Here is a 21,700-nt window from a genome sequence, read left to right as displayed (position 1 = left end):
TAAAGTCACGTAGGTATATAACAAAATAGATCACGACGTTTCGTGCGCAACACCATCGTCCGTCATCAGGTGTGTTGTGCCCAAAACGTCGTGATCTATTTTATTTTATTTTCTACCTACGTGACTTTACCGAAAGAACCAAAGAGTATGGATTCCTGCAGTCACGAAAGCTTCAAATCAAGGTAGTCCACATTTGTCTACGTTTGAAGATTACTCGCAAAGTACCGAATTGGGTAAAACCACACAGCAACATCGCACCCTATCGGTAGACAGTACCTGTGAAACATAATAGCGTGTGATTATTTCTGACAGTAAATAATTGTTGACAGTTAATTGATAGCGAAGTTTTCAGGATCACTGTTCAATTCAAGAACCAATTGTATTTTTCACGTAAATGTAATTTCACGTTGAAATAAAAAGTTTTTCAAGTGCCCTAAATTCTCCACCACTGGCTCAGTGCTATAAGCGGGACATGAGTGTCTTGTGCCCGGTGCGTTAAACGTTTTCACTTATTGAATCATACAAGACAATATCCGTTGTTGTTGTTGCAGGAGTTTATCCGCGAGGGCTGCCTGCACAAACTCACGAGAAAAGGCCTCCAACAGCGCATGTTTTTCCTCGTGAGTTGGAAAAGTTTAGAGAAAAAGTCGTGCATGTTTTAGCGTCGCGCCTTCGTCTTGAACAGGCGCAGGGAGTCGACAGCATTGGCGGGTGGGCGAAGGGAGTTCCAGATTACTCTGGAGGCAGTTTGAGAATAATGAATGACTTCCCACTGAGCGAAGGTTCACCACGAGGCTTTGACAGAAATCCTTCTATGCTGGGGCGGAGAGAGTGTGGAGGGGCGGAGAGAGTGTGGAGGGGCGTATAGTCAGGGGAGAGGGGAGAGATATGGGAATGTGTAGATGGGAATACTGTGAGATAACAGTGGAGAGGTGTAGGCAGTGGATAGATTAAAACTAACTACCACATCACCTAACGCCTTCAGAAAGTAAGAAGCAGCACAAGACTTGTACCCGGTGTCAATTAATTTCGACAAATCTGGTCACACACACGCACGTGCGAGGACACCGACTGGATTAACACATTCCTGCGGAGGGAGCTGGTAGGAACGTTGGGTTGCTCGGTCAATGGCCAGGGTCAACGGCGGCGTGGTGTATTCCGCAAATATGGCCGACTGTGAGGGCGGGCACAAGCCGCGTGAGTAGGTTAAACGTTGAGTTTTATAAGGGCACCACGGGGTGACCAGCCCCTCCCCACCCAGCCCCACCACTCCCACCCCCCACCCAGCCCCTCCCACCCTCCCCTCCCCACCCAGCCCCTTCCCACCCAGCCCCTCCCCACCCTCCCCTCTTCACCCAGCCCCACCCCTCCTATTTTGGATGCACGACGGACGGACGGACACAATAATCCCCTTTGGGCTGGTGGAACCAGGTGGTTCCTACCAGTATAAGACGCACCTACAAGTGCATTATACTCTGGAGAATATTGTAATTGTGAAATATTGTGTGATGGAATTTAAGAACATAATAAGTTGATGGTAAATGTAGCAAAGACTACAACAATATAGCTGAGATGACAACAAAAAAATGACACTTTTTCAGATATCCCACTGATTTATAACAACCTTCTTAACTTTCTACTCAATAGGCGTGATTGAATTTTGGTAGAGACTCCATTTCGTAGAGATTATCGAGAGTGCTGAAATATTTTACAAGTTGTTTGAGGTTGGTGAGAGACACGTAGAGGCTTTGAAACAATTTGCCCTCTACCGTCAAGTTATTATTATCTTGCGTGGAGTAGTGGCGCTTCTACAAATGGATCACTGCGTATTATTCAGATTTTATTTCACCCGTATTGGCCCAAGAAGCACATCAATTGATCGCCGCTTAAATGCGCCAGTCGAGGAAAATGCCACGATCAGAGCCAAGAGTTTAGAGATTAAATCTGACGAGCGCGCCGTATTCTGCACATTTCACCGTGACAAGGCACCCTGAAATGGCTGTCGACTGATAGAAAAAAAAATCTTAACCTACCTGGATATAAGAATAGGTTTTTCACATTTTTTCTGGCAACAAAATTGAAGCCTTTTTACGAGGAATCATGTCTGCATTAACCACAATACTTGTGGTCAGAACGCCTTTTGGCGTCCTCTGGTCTAGCACCGTTTGAGACGAGGCTCAAAAGAAAGCTATTATTAGAGTGTGTTTTTTGTTTGCATTCTGACCAAAAGTATTGTGGTTAATGCAGACATGGTTTTTTGTAAAAAGGTTTCATACTCTTTGGTTCTTTCGGTAAAGTCACGTAGGTAGAAAAATAATAGATTACGACGTTTCGATTGCAACACAAGCAATCGTCATCAGGTGGGACAACCACAGCAAGAAAGAACTGCTGAATAAAGATTTCAGTTTTGTTGCCAGAAAAAAGGGGAAAAACCCCTATTCTTATATTCTGGTACTGGAAAAGGAGGCCTCGTGATGTAGATGCCTACCCGGATACATTTTTTTAAACAACTTGAATGAAAGAACATCAACTCTCTCTCGCCTCTCAACGCGCTCCGAAAAAGGGCCGTTGCCCAAAACGTTTTTCTCGCGGCCACAATGTTATTACCGACTAACGTCTTGAGATGTTGTTTTGTTTTAATTGGGTGCAATTGTGGACAACAAGCATATCGGACATCTCAATCGGCATCATCATTGGTTCACTGCAGCTCAAAGGCTCACTCCTACAAGGCGTGTGGTGCATTGCTTCTCGTGGCAAATGAGAATAAGGTTGAAGGGTTGCTCGCCCTTGACCCCAGACACACTTGAGCAGTGCGGTGGAGGCATAACGCTATACATGACCTGATCTGAAAGTATCCGAAGACTCATAAGAGATCATGTTGTTGTTGTTTGTGCTTGACAACATGAATGGGGTCGGGGGGGGGGGGCTCGCCTGCCCGGCTGAATATTTGCCCTGCGGTTTCAGTTCAACGACATGCTGGTGTACACCAGCAAGGCGCTCACCACCAACAACCAGTTCAAGGTCCACGGCAAGATGCAGCTCAGCACTCTGAAGGCACGACGCACAGGCCCCCACGTGCCACGCACCTCAATTATCACCGCACCCCACCCGCCCCCACCCGTCTCCTCTGCCCGCGACAATTCTCACCGAGGATCTCAGCGGTGCTGGCTCAGAGTCTCTCGACCTCGGAGTCTCTAGACCTCCGAGCCACGGTGGCGAGTTGTTCACTACCTCGCCTGGTGTACAGGAGGTCATGGGTTCGATCCTGATCCTGACGCCTGCTGCTATATATTTGTAGTGTGCGGTGTCCGTCTCCCCGTGTGTCGCGTGGATTTGTCTCCGGGTTCTCCGGTTTTTCCCTCTCCATTTAGAAGCGAGCGTTTACAGTATTTGGCTGCTGTCAGTTTCCACGTGATAAGCCAATTTGTTGAGCTATCATTTGTGACCAGGTCGCTTCTATATAGCTATTTGGGCCTTACCTGGCAAGATAAAGTTTTTAGTTTAGTATATTTGGAGTTTGCATATCTCTCTCCCCGTGGGTTACGTGGATTTTTCTCCGGCTGCCTCCGGTTTTCCCCTCCACATTTCGAATCGACGTGACGCATTTAGAGTATTTGGGCGGCGATAAATTCCCCAAGCGATGTCGAGCGCACGTTGCGAAAGCCCGGTGGCTTCTGAAAAAGAGCTACATGGCCCAAGAGGGGAGGGACCCTTACACCTGGGTAACAACAATAATTAGAAAACATTTTTTTGGTTCTTTCGGTAAAGTCACGCAGAAGGAAAAGAATAAAATAAAAGAAAAAAATATTATAAAGAATATATAATTATTTTATTACGTTTTATTATTTTATTATTTTATTATTTCCCTTCTACGTGACTTTACCGAAAGAACCAAGAAGATGAATCCCTGCAGTCACGAAAGCTTTAAATCGAAAATTAAAAAAACATGGTTCGTAGTTTTCTCGTTTTCTTTGAGCCACCCGTCGGCTCTCACGCTCGTCTCGCCCCTCGTCGTTCCGTCCCAGATCACAGCGAGCGAGAGGGAGTTCTCCATTCCTTGCTCCTTCACCCTGTCCACCCCGCAGAAGCACGTCGTCGTGGCTGCGAAGTAAGTGCCGGAGGCGGCCGGTCGACACGGTGGGGGGGGGGGGTGTGGGGGGGGTGGGTGTGGGGGGGGGGTGGGGGGGGCAGGGGGGGGAGCGCAGCAGCGACCTGCCAACAAAGTCAATAGGGCCTTGCCGTTATGGGGGCACATGATATGACCAGCAGTGGATATATCACGGCACATTATATGATCACGGCACATGATATGGCCAGCACGTATGTTGTATTCCTAATAGAGGTTTTTGGCTAAGATCGCGTCAGTATAAATGTGTCGAAAACCCTCCACCACCCGACACGGCCAATCAGTAAGGGATTTGTCACGTAAACAAAACGCCAAGTAGTTACTACTTCAGCCCACCGGCGTGTTGGAGAGTGAATCCACAACATTTACAATCTCAGTTTCGACGCATTGTTACTTAGGCGATCTAACCCAAAAACCTCTATCATGAATAATATTGGTCGCGAAAGCCTTCGTGTTAAACTGACGTATGCTGTGTCTATATATGTTTAACTTCTTTTGCACCGTACGTATCTATAACCGTGCTAATCGGAGGTGCGAACATTCCAGTGGGAAAGAGCACGGCACCTGATGTGTGGCCCGCTCTGTAGCCTTGGCGAGGCCCTTAATGGTGAGTGGAGCAGACCGATTCGGTGACCCACGCTCACGCGCGTCACTGTCGTTAGAGCCGCCCCACATCCGCGCCTTCACTTTTGCCCTCTGCCGAATCGCACTCCACGTGAGTGAGCGGGTGGGTGTCGGTGAGTGTGTGGGTGGGCACGGGTGAATGTGTCGAGCGGTGGTGCGACCCGTTAGCGCCACGCTGCTCTATGAACCCGGCGACCCGAGCTTGATTTGCGCTCATGGCCAACACCGGTGAGGATTATCAGAACAGGTCTTGAGCCTCCCCTAGGTCGACTCGGCCTCAAATTTGTACCTGGTGCGGGGTGAAGACAAGGGAGGTCGGGCGTGGTGCTGGCCACCCACCCCCACGTGTGTCGTGCCGGCCTTCATAAGAGCTCGCTAACAAAACTTCCCCCGGCAGTCTGTCCACGCTGCGTGGGGGATCTTTGTCTTTGTTTGTGTGCGTGGCGAAGTGGGTGGGTGGGTGGGTCTACAGTCAGCACGCTGCGCTACGAACCCATCATCCCTCCGAGGTCGATTAAGTGGGTAACCACTTGGTAGGGAAATCAGCAGCGGTTGTACCTGAACCTGAGTGAGAGCCTTTCCACCACCATGGCAATGTGCAAATTTCTCACCACTGGCTCAGGGCTGTAAACAGGAGGTGACCATCAACGCCTGGATGCTCATTTCAGCAGGGAATTCGCTCTGAATTATTTTGTTTGAGAGAGAGAGAGAGGAGAGAGGTTGCCAGCCTTGGGCTTCGGTCCCTGGGCATGCCCTCTCACTGGGGGGGCAGGGGGTGGTGTACCCGTCTGAGGCTCTCTCATTCTCTCTCCCAGCTAAGAGGCCGAGCCAACAAGAACCACGGTCGCCACGCAACAGGTGGAGTGGTGTCGGGTAGGGTATTGGGAGGCGTTGGTTTGGCCCGGAGCCACCCGGCGGTTTGCGAGCGCACAAAGGAATCGCCCCGAGATGAATTTCTCTCGCTCCAGCGTCCACCCCTCGCCCGCCCGCTCCCCCAGCCCCCCCCCCCCGCCCGGTGTGTCAGAGCGAGCGTGGCTCAAAACGTGGAAGTTCGACGCGCGCAGAGCGCACCGACACGTTGCGATCTCTCTGCGCATCGCGGCCCCGGTGACCGTCGTTGTGTTGTTTGCATGGGCCGGGGCGAGAGGCGGGGGTATCCAGAAGTAGTCTTGATGTGGGGGGGGGGGGGGGGGGGGTTGGTGCTGCATATCAAGGAGGCCGAGGATCTCCGCTGTACAGAGTGGCGGAGGCCGACCCGACCGGTGGGAGCTCCAAACGGGCCTGGCTGCCCTGGGAGGCTGGGATCACGACGCTTCCCGACGGCACAGGAATAGCAGCCCAAATTTAAATTCCCCACGCCGGCGACAATCGTCAACGCGGCGTGGCGGGCACGTGGCGACGCCGCTTCAGTGTCGCCGCATCCACCTGTCCCCGTTCAGTCACTCGTACCCCCCCCCCCCTGCCGTGCTCGAATCTTGACTATTCATCCGCCTGCCGTACGAGCTTCTGGACAATTCATCTGCCTGCCGTACGAGCATCTCTCCAGGAGCAAGGGCCACGTGGTAGCCGTCTTGTTAAACGCCGGATTTGGGCTGTGGACGACCGACGCCGCTGTTCTTGAGAAGCCGCTGTAATCGCAGGCGGCCGAATCCTGACATCGAACCCGGAATCTCAGAGGTGCCGGCACGGCGCTCCGACAGCTGAGCCAGCCACCCGGCCGCCCTCTTGCGTTGCATTTGATTTGGCGAAAAATTGTAGCTCTTGAGATTTTAAGATATTATCGGTTTCACTGTCACGCCGTGAACAATCAGAATCGGAATCTTCAATTTGGACCGGAGGAATCCGATAAGCTATGAAGCTCTTTTTCGCAGATGTCCAGCGAGAGAACCTGGTGTAATCACCAGTCTCATGGCAGTGCTCGTGAAAAACTTACCCTAAACGTAATCCTAACCTTAAACCTAATCCTAACACCAACCCTCAACCTAATCATAACTCCAACCCTAATTCTGATATCACCGTGGGGGTGGAGAAGGGGTTACTATTTCTGCAAGGGGAGTCTTGCTGACCAAATATAATTGACACCCTGGGGTTCACGTAATGTAAGGCACTGAAAATACACGTTCCAAATCCGGTGGAGTCCAAATGCCGTCTCGCACCTGCTCTTGACGGAGCCCTTCCCAGCGAGCCCGTCCACATCGCACACCTGTGACATCACTGCATAAAGAGCTTCACAGCTCATCGGATTCCTCCCCCGGTCTAAATCACGATTCCGATTCTGACGCCACAACGCGGCTCGGTCGACGGCGCGACCGATGCGACGCGATTCGGCCCCATCGTTGACGACCGCCACCCCCCCCCCCCCGACGAAAATCTTCACGTTGCTGCTCGCAGCTCGCCGGAGGAGATGGACAAGTGGGTGGAGGACGTCACGCTGGCGGCGAGGCGCGCCGCCGACGACACGGTCGACCACGCCACGGCCGGCCACTCGCCGTGCCGCGAGACCGACATCGTGGAGAGCCACATTTGTGAGTCGCACGCTACCACGGCCCCGGATGGCGCTCACACGTCGGTGTGTGTGTGTGTCTGTGCGTGTGTGTGTCTGTGCATGTGGGTGTGTCTGTGCGTGCGTGTGTGTGTGTGTCTGTGCGTGTGTGTGTGTGTCTGTGCGTGTGTGCGTGTGTGTCTGTGCATGTGTGTCTGTGCGTGTGTGTGTCTGTGCATGCGTGTGTGTCTGTGTGTCTGTGCGTGCGTGTGTGAACCTACGGAGCGGTAGTTGTAGTGGTTAGCGCTACGCAGCGCTATGAACCCGGCGATCCGAGTACGATTCCCGCTCACGGCCAACACCGGTGACGATTGTCTGAACCGGTCCTGGGCCTCCCCTAGGTCGACTCGGCCTCAAATGAGCACCTGGTGTGGTGTGTAAACATCGTCACTGGGGATACAAACGCGGCCTGGCGTGGTGCTGGCCACCCACCCCATCGTGTGCCGTGTCGGCCTTCATAGGAGCTCGCTAACAGCACTTGCCCCAATAGTCTGTCAAGGCTACATGGGGGGTTTCTCTCTTTCTCTTTGTATGTGTGTGTATATGCTTCTAATCTGTGTGCTGAGTGGTGGCGGTGTAGTTGGCACACTGGGCTACAAACCCAGTGACCTGAGTTCGATTCCCGCTCACGGCCAACACCGGTGACGATTATCTGAATCTTGTCTTGGGCCTCCCCTAGGTCGACTCGGCCTCAGATAAGTACCTGGCGTGGTTTGTAAACATCAACATTGGAGAGATAAACACGGCTGGGCGTGGTGCTGGCCACCCACCCTCTCGTGTGCTGTGCCAGCCTTTATAGGCGCTACTTGCGAACAGCACTTGCCCCAAAACTATGCAAAGGCTACATGGGGAATCTTTGTCTTTGTGTGTGTGACTCTAATCTGTTGACCCATAACACCTGACCTCCGCACGGCCAGATTTCACCTTTCCACCCACACCGCTGGGCTTTCTCCCTTGGTAACTCATCAAGCCTTCGCCCCGCACACATCCTCAGAGTGTGCCTAGCCTGGCGCGGATGCTGCGGTGATATCAGTGACGCCTGATGACGAATGGCAGCTGCTGTGTATATGTATAATATGCATATGTCCAACAGATTCAAGCGCTGGATTTAAAGACACGATTTAACATGTGTGAGTGATCTGTAAAACAAAAGTACTGACCTTAAGACACTGCACAGGGTTAAACAGGGTCTGATCGACACCAAACCTTTGAAACTACATCAAGGGTGTATCGATAGTTCAATGTTAATTTGCCATTTTTTCTTGGTGTGGTCTGGGGTTGTTTTGTTGTTTTTGCTGCCTTGCCTAATCTGGATAATGTAATGAATGTTTGTCTTATTTTTGTCTATTTAGTGACTTTATTTTGCACTCCTATGGTGTGCTTTTGTGCATTGCTCGCTGTCATAGACTTGCCGAACCGCCCATACTGGGACATCCGTGAGAAAAAAAAACATGAGCTTCATAGCTCATCGGATTCCTCCTGCAATCTAAAATGTAAAGATTCTGATTGCGGTAGCGAGACACACAAAAACCCCCTTCTGGCCTCGGGAGCCGGCATCTGACGGCGTCTTCTGCGTGGCTCCGATCGCAGAGCGGCAATCGCGCCGTGTGACGGGTGCCTGGCCACAATCTGCAGAGCCCAGTCCGAGGCAGCACCTTGTTGAGGACTGTGCTTCAAATGGTGCGGCAGATGATGATTTAAAGACGGTGGTCACCGTATCATCGCCACCGCGCGCTTTCCACATGCGCTTCTGCGGCCGTCTGGAACGCTCTTCCCAGCCGTTATTAGGAAGCCCACTGTGAGCTGTGCACTTTTAAATCATCCAGATTGACGAACTAATTTCTTTGGAACTGCGATTAGCTCAGTTGGCTCCGATTAGCTCAGTTGGCTACGTACGGTGCAAAAAAAAAGTTCAACATACACACATATCATTGCTCTCAGGCACTTTCTGATTCCAGCACTGACATGCGAATGGATGTGCGTGTTGCATGGCTATTCGGCATGACACCATACACTTCTCTGTTCATCAAATATGAATACACGATACACGAATCGCACTCAAACGTCGCCGTGATTTCACGCTCGTATGACCCTTAGCGCTGCATTCATAGCCCGTTCACAGCCCTGAGCAAGTGGCGAAAATTCCACATTCCGATGGCAGGGCCGATATTAACCATAGGACAACCACTGTCGACTTACACATTAAGTGGTACACGATTTTATCCACCTTGGCGGGATGATTGGCTAAGTCAACCACGAACCAGGATTTGAACTCGCGACCTTCCCATTGTGAGCCGCTCCCTCTCCTGCTCAGCTACCCACATCGAAAAATAGGAATTGTGTTTGCCCTTTCTGGCAATAAACCTCTGCTTATTTTTCATATTTTTATCCTGCCAAAAAAGGTCCCATGATATAAATGACTCACCCCGAGCCATATAAATGCTCTGATACGTGCAGTGTCTTTGTGCTGTTCGCCTTTTAGCGTTCTGTGGTCTGACACTGGTAGTGAGACTTGGCCATACAGAAGGGTGTCTCTGGTGTAGGCGAATCCGTTTCATAGACAATGTGTACGTTCTTATTATTATTATCAGAGGATGTTTGTTTGCATGTTCACCACAATTATGTGTAAATAATGCAGACGATCTATTTGGCGTTTGAACATCTTACCACCACATGTTTTATTACCAGAAAGGGAAAAAAACCTATTCTTATTTTTCATACTTTGATACTGCCAAAAAGGTCCCCCATGATACACCCACATCGAGTTGCACAATGTAACAATAGATCTTGATTTGAAGCTTTCGTGACCGCAGGAATCCATACTCTTTGGTTTTTTCGGTAAAGTCACGTAGGTAGAAAATAATAGATCACGACGTATCGATCGCAACACAATTTTTTTCCGGAGTGATCAGAGTCAGAATATTTTATTTATGCTCGAGGAATCTGATGAGCTATGAAGCTCTTTTTCACCGATGTCTAATAGTTTTCACGGATGTCCAGTACATGGCAGCGTGACACACCATCATTATGGGTCATTACTTATAACTGTTGTAGCGCTGTACATCGATTAATAAAATCGCTTGTTTTCACGATACATCAATCGCGTGCTTGAAATTTTTTTATCGTATATGTTGCACTTAATAGCGTTAACATAACCTCTGCAGCCACTGGAGGCGCTACTATTCACAGCAATGAATAAAACAAAATCCATTCCTGAATTATCACCCCGGATCACGGTATAATCCGTCAAATCGTCGGGGAGCGAATCAGTCATGGGCCCACCACTCGCGTGTGCTTGTTGTCCGTGTTGATCGCCATCGCGACCACAGCTCTGACTGCGCACCTGATGACGCTAGTTGTAATTGCTGGCGAAACGTCACGCTACCAATTGTAAATGTAGTGGGATTTTACTCTTCAACACACCGGTGTGCTGTACTCATAACGAATTGCCATGTTTACTTTACGTGAAACCTTGCTAATTGGCTGCGTCGGGTGGTGGCGGGTTTAACAACACATTTGTACTTACGCGATCTAACCCCAAAATGACCTCTGTTATGGACGAGCAAATAGGCATTTCACGATGCGCCTGTGATCGACGTCGATATTCGCGCTCGCCCCGTACAAGGCGTTCCGTTTCCCCCTTCGAAGCAAAGACCGATGAGAAGAAGCCGCAAACGCCGTTTCCCCCCCCCCCCCTTCCTCCCCTCCCGCGCACAAAACCTGTCGCTCCCACCCCACCCCCGCCAGACTCCTCCGACGACCAGGAGGACTCGGCCGAGGACGAGGCCGCGTCTCCGCGGAGCCCTCACGGAGCCTCCTCCGAGAGGCTGTCCGTTCACCAGCAGACGAGCAGCACCGTGCAAGTGTGCTGCCACCGGCAGACCAGCGTGTCTCTGCTGGACATCAGCCGGGCGGCTGAGGTAGCGGGGGGCGGGGGGGGGGGGGTGGGTTCCGGTCTCTGTCGTGAGTTTCGCGTCAAAGTCTAGAGCGAAGGTGACCAAATTTTCTCGCGTGGTTCCGAGGCCCACGCCGTCATTGACAAGCAAAAAAAAAACTACGTCAGTATAAATGGGGCGCAAATTTGAAGAACCCCAGAGATGACACGTGCTGCCGAATTACACTGAGAGACGCAGCGGGTTTGGACGCGTGGATGGGAGAACGACGCCAATCAAGTTAGCGGCGTCATTTGAACTGCCTTGGGTGTCCGTGTGTAACGGCAAAATCTGTACACATTCACTCGACCTCCCTGACCCTCTCCACGTGCCGTGAAGAAGGGGCATCGCCCGAAGCGTCGCCGATAGAACGCTCGCTCGCTTCGCGATGCCCCGGCGTGATCGACGGACGTGTTGAGTTTGTTTGCAATGTGGATACGAACGGCGAAGGTTGGTGACCGCGGAATGGCACGCCGCGGAAGGTTTCAGGGCTGGGGTTAGGGGTCGCGGCGGAGCGGCGAGTTGCGGCTGGGACACGCAGAGCGATATCGGTCTCCCGAGGTGAACGTTCAACGTCATCAAAAAATTCGCCCGGCACGTGTCCGCCACCGCCATCGACACCGGGAACAAACGCGGGACCCTCCTCGTCACCCACATTGAGGCGTTGTTTTCCTCCCGACTGCCCTTGTTGTATCTTCCTTTCAGGGCGTGCACCGTTCCCTCTCTTCCTTCTTTTCTCCAGTTGGATCTGTGTGGATCTTGTCTCCCGGGAGGATGCCGATTTGTTTTCTCCCCGATGTTGTCATCAGTCCGTCTGTGTTTTTTTTTTATTCAACTCTCCTTTCCCCTCTACAACCGGCACGCCGAGCCAGGCTGTGACCGGCAGTTCTTGCGGTGTCAGCCGCTGCTGCTGTTGCTGCCGCTGCTGCTGCTGCGTTTTATTTCCCTTTTAAACCTCCGTCTCTTGCCTCGCGTCGCCCTCCGTCTTCGCGTTTTTCCTTTTCAACTTTTGTCCATCGGTTTCTTCGACCACCCCGCTGTTGCTTGTGCCTAGTCCCCCCCCTGCCCCCCCCCCGGGCTTTACGATTGAAATTGGTGGTTGGAATACTGCAGCAGGCACCCGGTTGGTTCACGCACGCACGCCCTCTCGTGTGTACGTTGAACTTCTCTCACACCCGTACGTAGCCAACCGTGGCGGTGACGGCCCTTTCGCACAGTCGGCGTAGCGCGGTCGGCAAGGAACAAAAATGCGCCCCACCTAACCGAACCCCCCCCTACTCCTCCCAATTTCCTCCTCTCTCCCCCCCCCCCTCTCTCTTCGTAGCCCCGGGCGGCCAGAGGGGCCCCCTCCGGCCCCTGGGTCTCCGCTGCGGTCGCAGCCCCTGTGCCGACCCACCGCTCTCGAGCGCTCGCCTCGCGCCCCGTCGAAGCGAATTCGAAACGCCTGACTCCCACCGCCGCCTTTTCCCTCTCCGTCTCGTGCGTGCGTGCGCTGTCCCTCTACGCCCCCCCTCCGACGCTCTGCGCTCGCAGCCCTGACCCCGTCACCGCCGTCCCCGCGACCCCGACCTCCTTCTCCGCGCCCGGGCTACCGCCACTGGCGATGTAATTCCCTTGCCCACGTCTGCTGGTACCGACGTGCCAGCCTCTCCTTTGGTGACTACCTAGACATGCAGCAGGTATTGAATATGAACGACTCGTGGTTCGGTTTAACACGTAGGCTTCTGCGACCGATATATATATGTGTCCGTTATTATCAAGTCGTAGCTAATCGTTTTGTTGACGTGGCAAATGTTATTAATTGGCTGTGTGTCGGGTGGCGGTGGGTTAACGGCACGTTTGCACTTACGCGATCTAACCCGAAAGAAAACCCTTCATTACGGATCGGTCATTCGCAGCCCCTTTGCCAATCCGCTGCTTAGATGGTGAAGCCCATTGACGTCGCGTTGGTGTGAACCAAGGAATGAAACTGGGCTCCAGTTTCCACGGTTCTTAGCCCTTCCTCCCGCTTTGGTAGCCTGCCGCCAGGGCTCACTTTGTTTTATACGTAGGTGGTGCCGCAACTCAAAGCTCCGCACGGACGGATTTCATCCTCGGGCAGATCCGAGTGCACGAGAACGAACAATAAAAAGCTGCCTCGGTGAATTTTGTCCACGAGGATTTGAATGAAACAGCAAAGTGCTGCGTGCGGATACAATAAAAATGTCCGCAGCGCAGCGATCTACCTGAATAATGTATGAATTGAAGCAACGTTCCAACTTTATAGAGCCCCGAGTTGCGTGGGGGATTTGCGCCCTGCGGATGTTGGGCACGGTCTTTCCGTCGAGTTCTTAGAGCCGTGTTCTATTGCCTGACTCGGTTACAACCACTCCTCTTAGGTCTGCAACTTTGTCCGCACGCGTTCACAGTGAACACGTGCGAAAGCAAACCTGAAACATTTGTTCGGTGTTCAGTCGGGGAACTCGGGTTGCAATAGTCTCTCGAGATGGCTTGTTGGACAAAATGCTCACGTGGAATGTTGTCAATGTACTTCCGTACAAGACGAGCAACATAAAAAATAAATTCCACGGAAAGCGGGAGGCACACAACGAGAAGTTAAATGAGAATAATTGGAGAAGGGAACGTTAGATTTCTCGGACATGTTATGAGAAAACAAGACGTTGAATGTGAATGGATGTTGACTGGGAACATTCGAGGCACAAAAAGCCGGGGAATAAAGTGATTAAGGCTGCAGAAGGAATTTGAACAGTTGGATGCAACTGGGAGGGTGTCGTACGAATTTCTCGATGAATAGCTTGGAGCGAGGTGCATGGAAGAAGGCCATGATCTGTTTGAGAAGGGACGTGACACGTAAAGAGACACAGATATTTCACTACAGAAATGTCTTTCTCATAACTCTCTTTCAGGAGGGTCTTGCTAAGATGTAGCAGTAGGTGTGGGGGGGGGGATTGCGCAATTACTCAACGTTCCAATTTGACCAATTTACAGGATAAACGTTTTAAATTTGGACCATGACACCGGCACGCGATAGCCACGATCTTGTCAATAGCACCACGTGATCTGCTTGTCTGCGACAAGCAGACGGTGCATTCATACTAAAAAAAACACCGACGATATTAATCATGGCCCCCCGCTGGATTCGAACCGTGACCTCTGCGGCGAGAGGCAAACGGCACCGCCCGCCCGCCCGTCCGTCCGCGTCGCCACGACGAATTTAACCGGCCGCGTGCCCATAGGTTCAGCCCGTACGTTGGTATATTTCATCGTGGACGCGTGCGTTCGTGAAATTGCTAAGTGACAAACGTGAACCTGTAATAGCAGCTGAATTAAAAACAAAAGAAATAAACAAAGATAACTGTCCCGGTGTATAATCGCCCAGAATGCACCCCCACCCCCGATTTCATCAGGTCTCATGCTAAGCGGGGCCGCAGCCTGGACAGCGCATGGATGGTTGATCCAAAAGCACGGAGAGGTTGTGGAAGGCCTGTATTGTGGGGGCGTCAAAAGGGCAGTGCTGCGAAGTGTACCGTTGGAATGTACTTCTATGCTCCCACACCTCCTATGCTCCTCGCCTTCACCAAGCAGCCCTCGGCCAGCTGTGGTCAATGCAGCAATGGTGAAAGTAACGGTCCCGTGGCACGCACGGAGTGGGGAGACTATCGTCCAACAGAGGATTGGCACAGGGACACCGCACGCGCGTGCGTGCGTGATTCCTACATTGTAAGGTGATGCGCATCGTCATCGACAGTCCTCGTTGTAGATCTCACGCTGGGTGGTCTTTGCTCTCTCTCTGCGCGTCCGTCAGAACCAGCTGTCTGGCTACCTCCTGAGAAAGTTCAAGAACAACAGCGGCTGGCAGAAACTCTGGGTCGTCTTCACCAACTTCTGCCTCTTCTTCTACAAAACTCACCAGGTGAGCGTAGATCTTCCCCGCGTGGGAAACGCTACGGGCCGCAGAGCGACCAGCTGGGGGCCCGCGCTCCTTCAACGGAGGAGGGACAGCAAAACCATACGAGCTCTCGCTCTCTCCTGAAGCCCTCTCTTGGCTAGCAGAGCTCAACGTTGGCATTTAGCTCCTGAACGTACTGCCATTTTTACGCAGGAGTGGAATCGTCTCAAGGCAATGCTAGTCTACGGTACATACAGGAAACCACTGCAGCCTGCGCTCCGTCAACGGAGGGGGGGCAGCAAAGCTGCACGGACTATCTCCTGCAGCCCTCTGCTGGCGAGCAGACCTCAACGTTGGCATTTAGCTCCGACACAAAGACATCATCATACACATACATAGAATAGCGCATTAATACCAAATAATGCCAACGAATGGCGAATTTTTCGCCCAAAATAGTATTTTCTCCGTTCTCTCTTCTCATTTACTGCATCCAGCATGTGTCGTCACCAAACATCATCACCACCAAGTATCATCATCACCAAACACCATCATCATCACCAAACATCACCATCCTCATCACCAAACATCACCATCCTCATCACCAAACATCACCATCATCTAGATTTGAAGCTTTCGTGACTGCAAGGAATCATCTTCTTAGGTTTTTTCGGTAAAGTCACGTAGAAAGTAAAATAAAATAAAAACAAAAATCACGACGTTTCGGAGGCAACACAAGTCTCCGTCATCAGGTGGGACCGTCACACCAAACATCATCAGCACCAAGCAACATCATCACCATCACCAAACATCATCACCAAGCCTCATCATCATCAGAGCACTGGTCTCAAGACGCTCCACCTGAGGGCAGCATCGTTCAATGCTCACTTTACTGCATCTCGTTTTCCCGCGTGTTTGCGTATTTAAGCTACGCGTTCAGCACGAGGTCCGATGTTTCGCTCCATGCCCTGTGAGCGTCTTCGTGAAACGTCAAATTCAAGTTCCCCGAAGAAGTGCCCAGCATGGGTGTTTGTTCGGCCGGTATGTCCGACGTTTCGGTACGACCCGAAAACATATCAGAGAGCAGAATGGCACAACCGCGAGAAAAATAAAAACCGACTGGGTCGTGCCGCATCTCACCGTGGCGGTGACACGGGCCAGCGGTAGCGTGGTCGCCGATTGTGGCAGAGGCTCCCAGCTCGACTTTGGCAGGCTGCCCTGGTTAACACCGCGTGACAATCGGCTCCGTCTGCTTGAGAGCGGACGTTCAAGATCCCGTGCCAATTTGCGTGCTGGCACAGCGGTGAAAATTTTGCCGAAGTTGTAAAACTACCCGCGTACAGAACAGGATTTACATGAATTTTGATTTAAAGCTTTCGTGACTGCAGGGATTCATATTCTTGGTTCTTTCGGTAAAGTCACGTAGAAGGGAAACAATAAAATAATAAAAATATAAAAAATACAATTCTCACGACGTTTCGATTGCAACATAAGCAATCATCATCAGGTGTGAAAACCACAGCAATACATTTTTTTTTAAACCGCCATTTTTCTAATTTTCTTGCTGTGGTTTTCACACCTGATGATGATTGCTTGTGTTGCAATCGAAACGTCGTGAGAATTTTATTGTGTTATATTTGTATTGTTTTATTGCTTCCCTTCTACGTGACTTTACCGAAAGAACCAAGAAAATAGTATTTACATAAATTTAATAAACACGTAACAATCGTCAGCCGCCGCCACCCTGATGTGACAACTTTGGAGGGTCCCTCCTGATTAACAATCTCGAGACTCAAGTGACAATTCTCTGGTGTGGTGACAACAACAAGAATGCTCGTCTTGTCTGTCGCAGGACAACTTCCCCCTGGCCAGCCTGCCCGTGCTGGGCTACAGCATAACGCTGCCCTCCGAGTCTGATGGGATTCTAAAGGACTACGTCTTCAAGTTGCAGTTCAAGTCCCACATTTACTTCTTCAGGGCGGAGAGCGAGTACACGTTTGAGCGGTGAGACGTTTGGCTGGGTTTGGACGGTTCCTTTTTTCGCTCTTTCACGGGAATGAAGTGCCCGACTAAATCCGGTCACCCTCGCAGCGTCGGCTCTTGTGGCTGGGCCATCGAGCAAAGACGGTGGTCACCGCATCGTCGCGCGCGCTTTCAGATGCGCTTCTGCGGCCGTCTGGGATGCTCCTTCTTCTGATATTAGGAAGCCACTGGAGCTACAGTATTCACTTTTAAATCATCTGGATTGATAACTCACTTTCTTGAGAACTGCGTTTTGTGTTTAGTTTGTTGTGCTTCCCCCGCACCTCTGGTTGGCAGGGTTGGCTACGTACGGTGCGAAAGAAGTAAAAAATATCTACGAAAATGGTTTGGAAAATTAATAGGAAGGATAATCGTGCATGAGCCCTTCCAACACACCTGTCCAATTCGTAAATACGTATCTGTGTAAATGTACAAATCCACTGCTGGATGAGAGCCTCCACACGCCATGCGGGTCGTGGAGCAGTGGGGTTGTTTGATCATACCACACCGTGTTGGTCAGTGAAGGTGGGGAGCATACACGTGGAAGCAGAGAAGTAGGTTACAAGAATGGATTTTGCTGCGATGAATTAGGATCTTTATTTATCCTGGAGTAATCCGATTAGCTATGAAGCAATTTTTTTTTACAGATGTCCAACGATGCTTCTCTGCTGCCCACCACGCAGCCCCACAGTCCAAATATGAGTCCTTGATATTTTGCCCAAGCCCGTTAATGCATTCAGGATGTGGTGAGTGAACTCTAAATTGTGTTAAGTTTACACGCTGACAGACTCAATCCAAGCAAAAGAGAGTTGTAATGATGAAGCCCATTGGACAATCAAAGAATCGCCAAACTGCGAATTGTGGTAAGGGGTCGTCCATAAATGACGTCACGCACCTAGGGGGGGGGGGGGGTCAGACATTTGGGACGATGTGTGACGTCACATCAAAATGCGCAACTTTAAATAAATATAGACAACACGTTCTACTTAATTAAATAGACTTTTAAATAAATGTTTTTTCCTACAACATCAGAGTGCAGCGCCACATTAAATACGCACTTCAATGACAATAGTTTAAAGCGATTTGAAGCATGTTTTATTTTTTGGGGGGCGGGGGGGCAGAGCTTTGTGACGTCATATTTGAGGGGGGGGGTCTGACTTTTGTGATGCCGTGTGACGATGGGGGGGGGGGGGGGTTCAAAAATCGTCCAAAATCTCGTGACGTCATTTATGGACGGCCCCTAAAGCCAAAACCATCACTCGCATCAATGCCACACACCGTTGCGGTATGGTTACAATCCGTACAGCCAATGTTGGAGCCAGGATTTTCAGGTAGGGGGGGCAACCCCTCCAGCAATGAAAAATGATAGAGGAGTTGTTAGTGAGTGAGGACTTGTCCCTTGCTTTCTATTCGACGCGTGTGCGTCGATGGCGCCCACACGTGGCAGCATCACGCCGTGTGCTTGCTGACGTCACACAGTGTGCCTGCTGATGTCACGCAGTGTGCCTGCTGACGTCACGCATCCCCCCCCCCACCCTCCGCGTTGGCCGTGTATTAATCCAAGACAAGAATCCAAGTCTCGGGCGAAGCCGGGTAGTAAAGCTAGTTAGTAATAAACCCCAATTATCCGATCGAAATGAGGGATTTCGATCGGATCATTGGGGGGGCACGTGCCACCCCCCCTGGCTCCGCTTGTGCGTACGACGTCGACTGCCACCACCGTCGATAACATTCAACTGTGACGTCATCTAGACCAGTGGTTCTTAACCTTCACTGCAGCCTTGCACCCCATTTCGTTCTCAGTCGTTACATTAAAAAAAATAATGTTAATGAATACATGGGGTTTAATGAAACAAAGTTGTTGTACTTATGTGCCCGTGCTTAATTAGTTTTTTTTCGGTGATTTACCTTCTAAACAACATCTGGCCGTGTCTCGCACAACCCCAGAAAGGGCATCTCGCACCCCCAGGAGGTGTGTGCACCCCCAGGTTAAGGATGCTTCAAAACAATGTTAACACTTTATATGGACTATCGTTTATAATGGATGAAGATCGGATAATACTACACTGTAACATGATAACAAATGTATATTAATAGCGTCAAAAAGTCAAAGAGTCTCCACTTGATCACCATCGTTGTCAACACGTGCCTGGAATCTTCTCCAGGTGGTCTCAAGAGCCCGGAGGCAAATTTCTCGTGGTCTTGTTGCAAATTCTCGTAAGTGTTAACTTTTTTTTGAAGCACCCTGCATAAGCTGTTGTCCCCCCAAACTCCCCATGCCACACGGCAGAAGAATTGTGAATTGATCGGAGACTTTTGCAAGAGATGAGCGCGTGAGAGTTACAGCGCCGTTCCTGGCAGTGACAGCAAAACAATTCTCTTTTGGAAGATGGTATAAGGTTACTCAATGCCCGTGCCTTAAACCAGGGCATTTTGTGTTGAGTTTCACGACCTGCTGGTGGCTGATTATATATATTTGTATATTTATGTGGAGACACAAATGGAGGAGTGTCTATTACGCATAATGGCACACACCGCCGAACGAATTTCTACAGAAACGAGTTTCTCTATAACGCCTGTACCGAGAAGCACGTGGCGTAGCCCCCCCTCACCCCCACCCTCACTCCCACCCTCACTCCCACCCTCATCCCAAACCCCACCCCCACCCTCATCCCGCCCACACCCCCACCCTCATCCCCACCCCCACCTTCACCCCCACCCCCACCTTCACCCCCACCCCCACCCCCACCTTCACCCCCACCCCCACCCCCACCTTCACCCCCACCCTCACCCCCACCCTCACCCTCACCCCCACCCTCACCCTTACCCCCACCCCCACCCTCATCCCGCCCACACCCCCACCCTCATCCCCCCCCACACCCCCACCCTCATCCCCACCCCCCCCTCACCCTCATCCCCACCCCCCCCTCACCCTCATCCCCACCCCCCCCTCACCCTCATCCCCACCCCCCCTCACCCCCACCCCCACCCCCACCCCCACCCCCACCCCCACCCCCACCCCCACCCTCACCCCCACCCCCACCCTCACCCCCACCCTCACCCCCACCCCCACCCTCACCCCCACCCTCACCCCCACCCCCACCCTCACCCCCACCCTCACCCTCATCCCGCCCACACCCTTACCCCCCCTCACCCCCACCCTCATCCCACCCACACCCCCACCCTCATCCCACCCACACCCCCACCCTCACCCCCACCCTCACCCCCACCCTCACCCCCACCCTCACCCTCACCCCCATCCTCACCCTCATCCCGCCCACACCCTCACCCCCCCTCACCCCCACCCTCATCCCACCCACACCCCCACCCTCACCCCCCTCACCCCACACTCTCAGGCAGATGACCCCCCCCCCCCCACCACAAACGTGTCAAGTAGCAGGTTCGCGAATGGTATCATCGTTATTTTCACTTTCACTCTCCTTGTTTACCCGGGAACGCCTCGCCGAGTCTCAAGACTCTTTCTCAGGAGGGTCCTGCCAAGTTATAGCGGGTCTTTAACGTTCACTGCGATTTCTAGATTAGAAGTTTTCGTGACTGCAAGGATTCACACTCTCAGGTTTTTTCGGTAAAGTCACGTAGGTAAAAATAAATAATAAAAAAGGAGACTTGTGTTTGCCTCCGAAACGTCGTGAATTATTATTTTATTTCTATTATTATTTATATTATTTTTACTATCTATTTTTACCCACGTGACTTTACCGAAAAAACCTAAGAGAATGTTCACTGCCAAGTTGAAGTAACGGTGCCTAAGACCCTGGGCAGCGCCACTCACAACCGCCACGTAACCCTCGCCGAGACACGCGGGCAGAGATTTGCGAGAGACGCGCGCGCACACAACAACAACCGCCGCCGCCATTCGCCTCTTAAGCAGCGGTGATGTCACTGCGGCGCTTGTGCCAGGCAATGTGCACGTTGAGGCCACGTGAAGTGTCGAACGCCCGCTGGCAGGAGGTCACGGGACAGACCCAGGTGCCGTGGGTACAAAGACAAAGATTCCCCGTGTAGCCTTGACAGACTGTAGGGGCAAGTGCTGTTAGCGAGCACCTATGAAGGCCGGCACAGCACACGAGGGGGTGGGGTGGCCAACACCACGCCCGGCCGCCTTTGTCTCCCTAGTGACGATGTTTACACATCGCACCAGGTACTCATTTGAGGCTGAGTCGACCTAGGGGAGGCCCGGTACCGGTTCAGATAATCGTCACTGGTGTTTGCCGTGAGCGGGAATCGAACCTGGGCCGCCAGGTTCGTAGCGGAGCGCACTAACCGCTACACTACACACACACCCACGTACACGGGAGAGCCGTAGACAGGGACGATACGGTCACCGAGATGGACAAATGCACGTGGGTGGTGAGCGACCTGGAGACAACAAGACACGAGCCAGATCGGTGACCACGTGCCGAGACATCGGCGGGCCTGGGGGCAGCGCTGAACGTCCTCTACTGCCCACGAAGCCTATAGCACCTGTGTCACGCGTTTCGTGGCCGCAGACCTCTCAAGCACAGCCCGGGCTCTCAACGCTGCTTAGCTTCTAAAGGGGGGTGGGT

General features: G+C 51.8%; 1 protein-coding gene across 1 annotated transcript in view; it reads left to right on the top strand.

The window, feature by feature from the left end:
- LOC144732519 (FERM, ARHGEF and pleckstrin domain-containing protein 1-like) overlaps nucleotides 1–21,700 on the top strand; it is a 101,954-nt gene that overhangs the window by 71,304 nt on the left and 8,950 nt on the right. The window contains 7 exon segments of the mRNA XM_078613926.1: nucleotides 478–620; nucleotides 2,965–3,054; nucleotides 4,026–4,108; nucleotides 7,142–7,275; nucleotides 11,040–11,212; nucleotides 15,030–15,137; nucleotides 16,963–17,114. Coding sequence (XP_078470052.1) covers nucleotides 478–620; nucleotides 2,965–3,054; nucleotides 4,026–4,108; nucleotides 7,142–7,275; nucleotides 11,040–11,212; nucleotides 15,030–15,137; nucleotides 16,963–17,114 — 883 coding nt within the window.

Source organism: Lampetra planeri, chromosome 43 (genome assembly GCF_965212315.1).
Source record: "Lampetra planeri chromosome 43, kcLamPlan1.2.h2, whole genome shotgun sequence".
In the NCBI taxonomy this organism is placed as follows: Eukaryota; Metazoa; Chordata; class Hyperoartia; order Petromyzontiformes; family Petromyzontidae; genus Lampetra; species Lampetra planeri.
The sequence above is the reverse complement of the archived record's forward strand: the minus strand, read 5'-3'. Positions and strand labels throughout refer to the sequence as shown.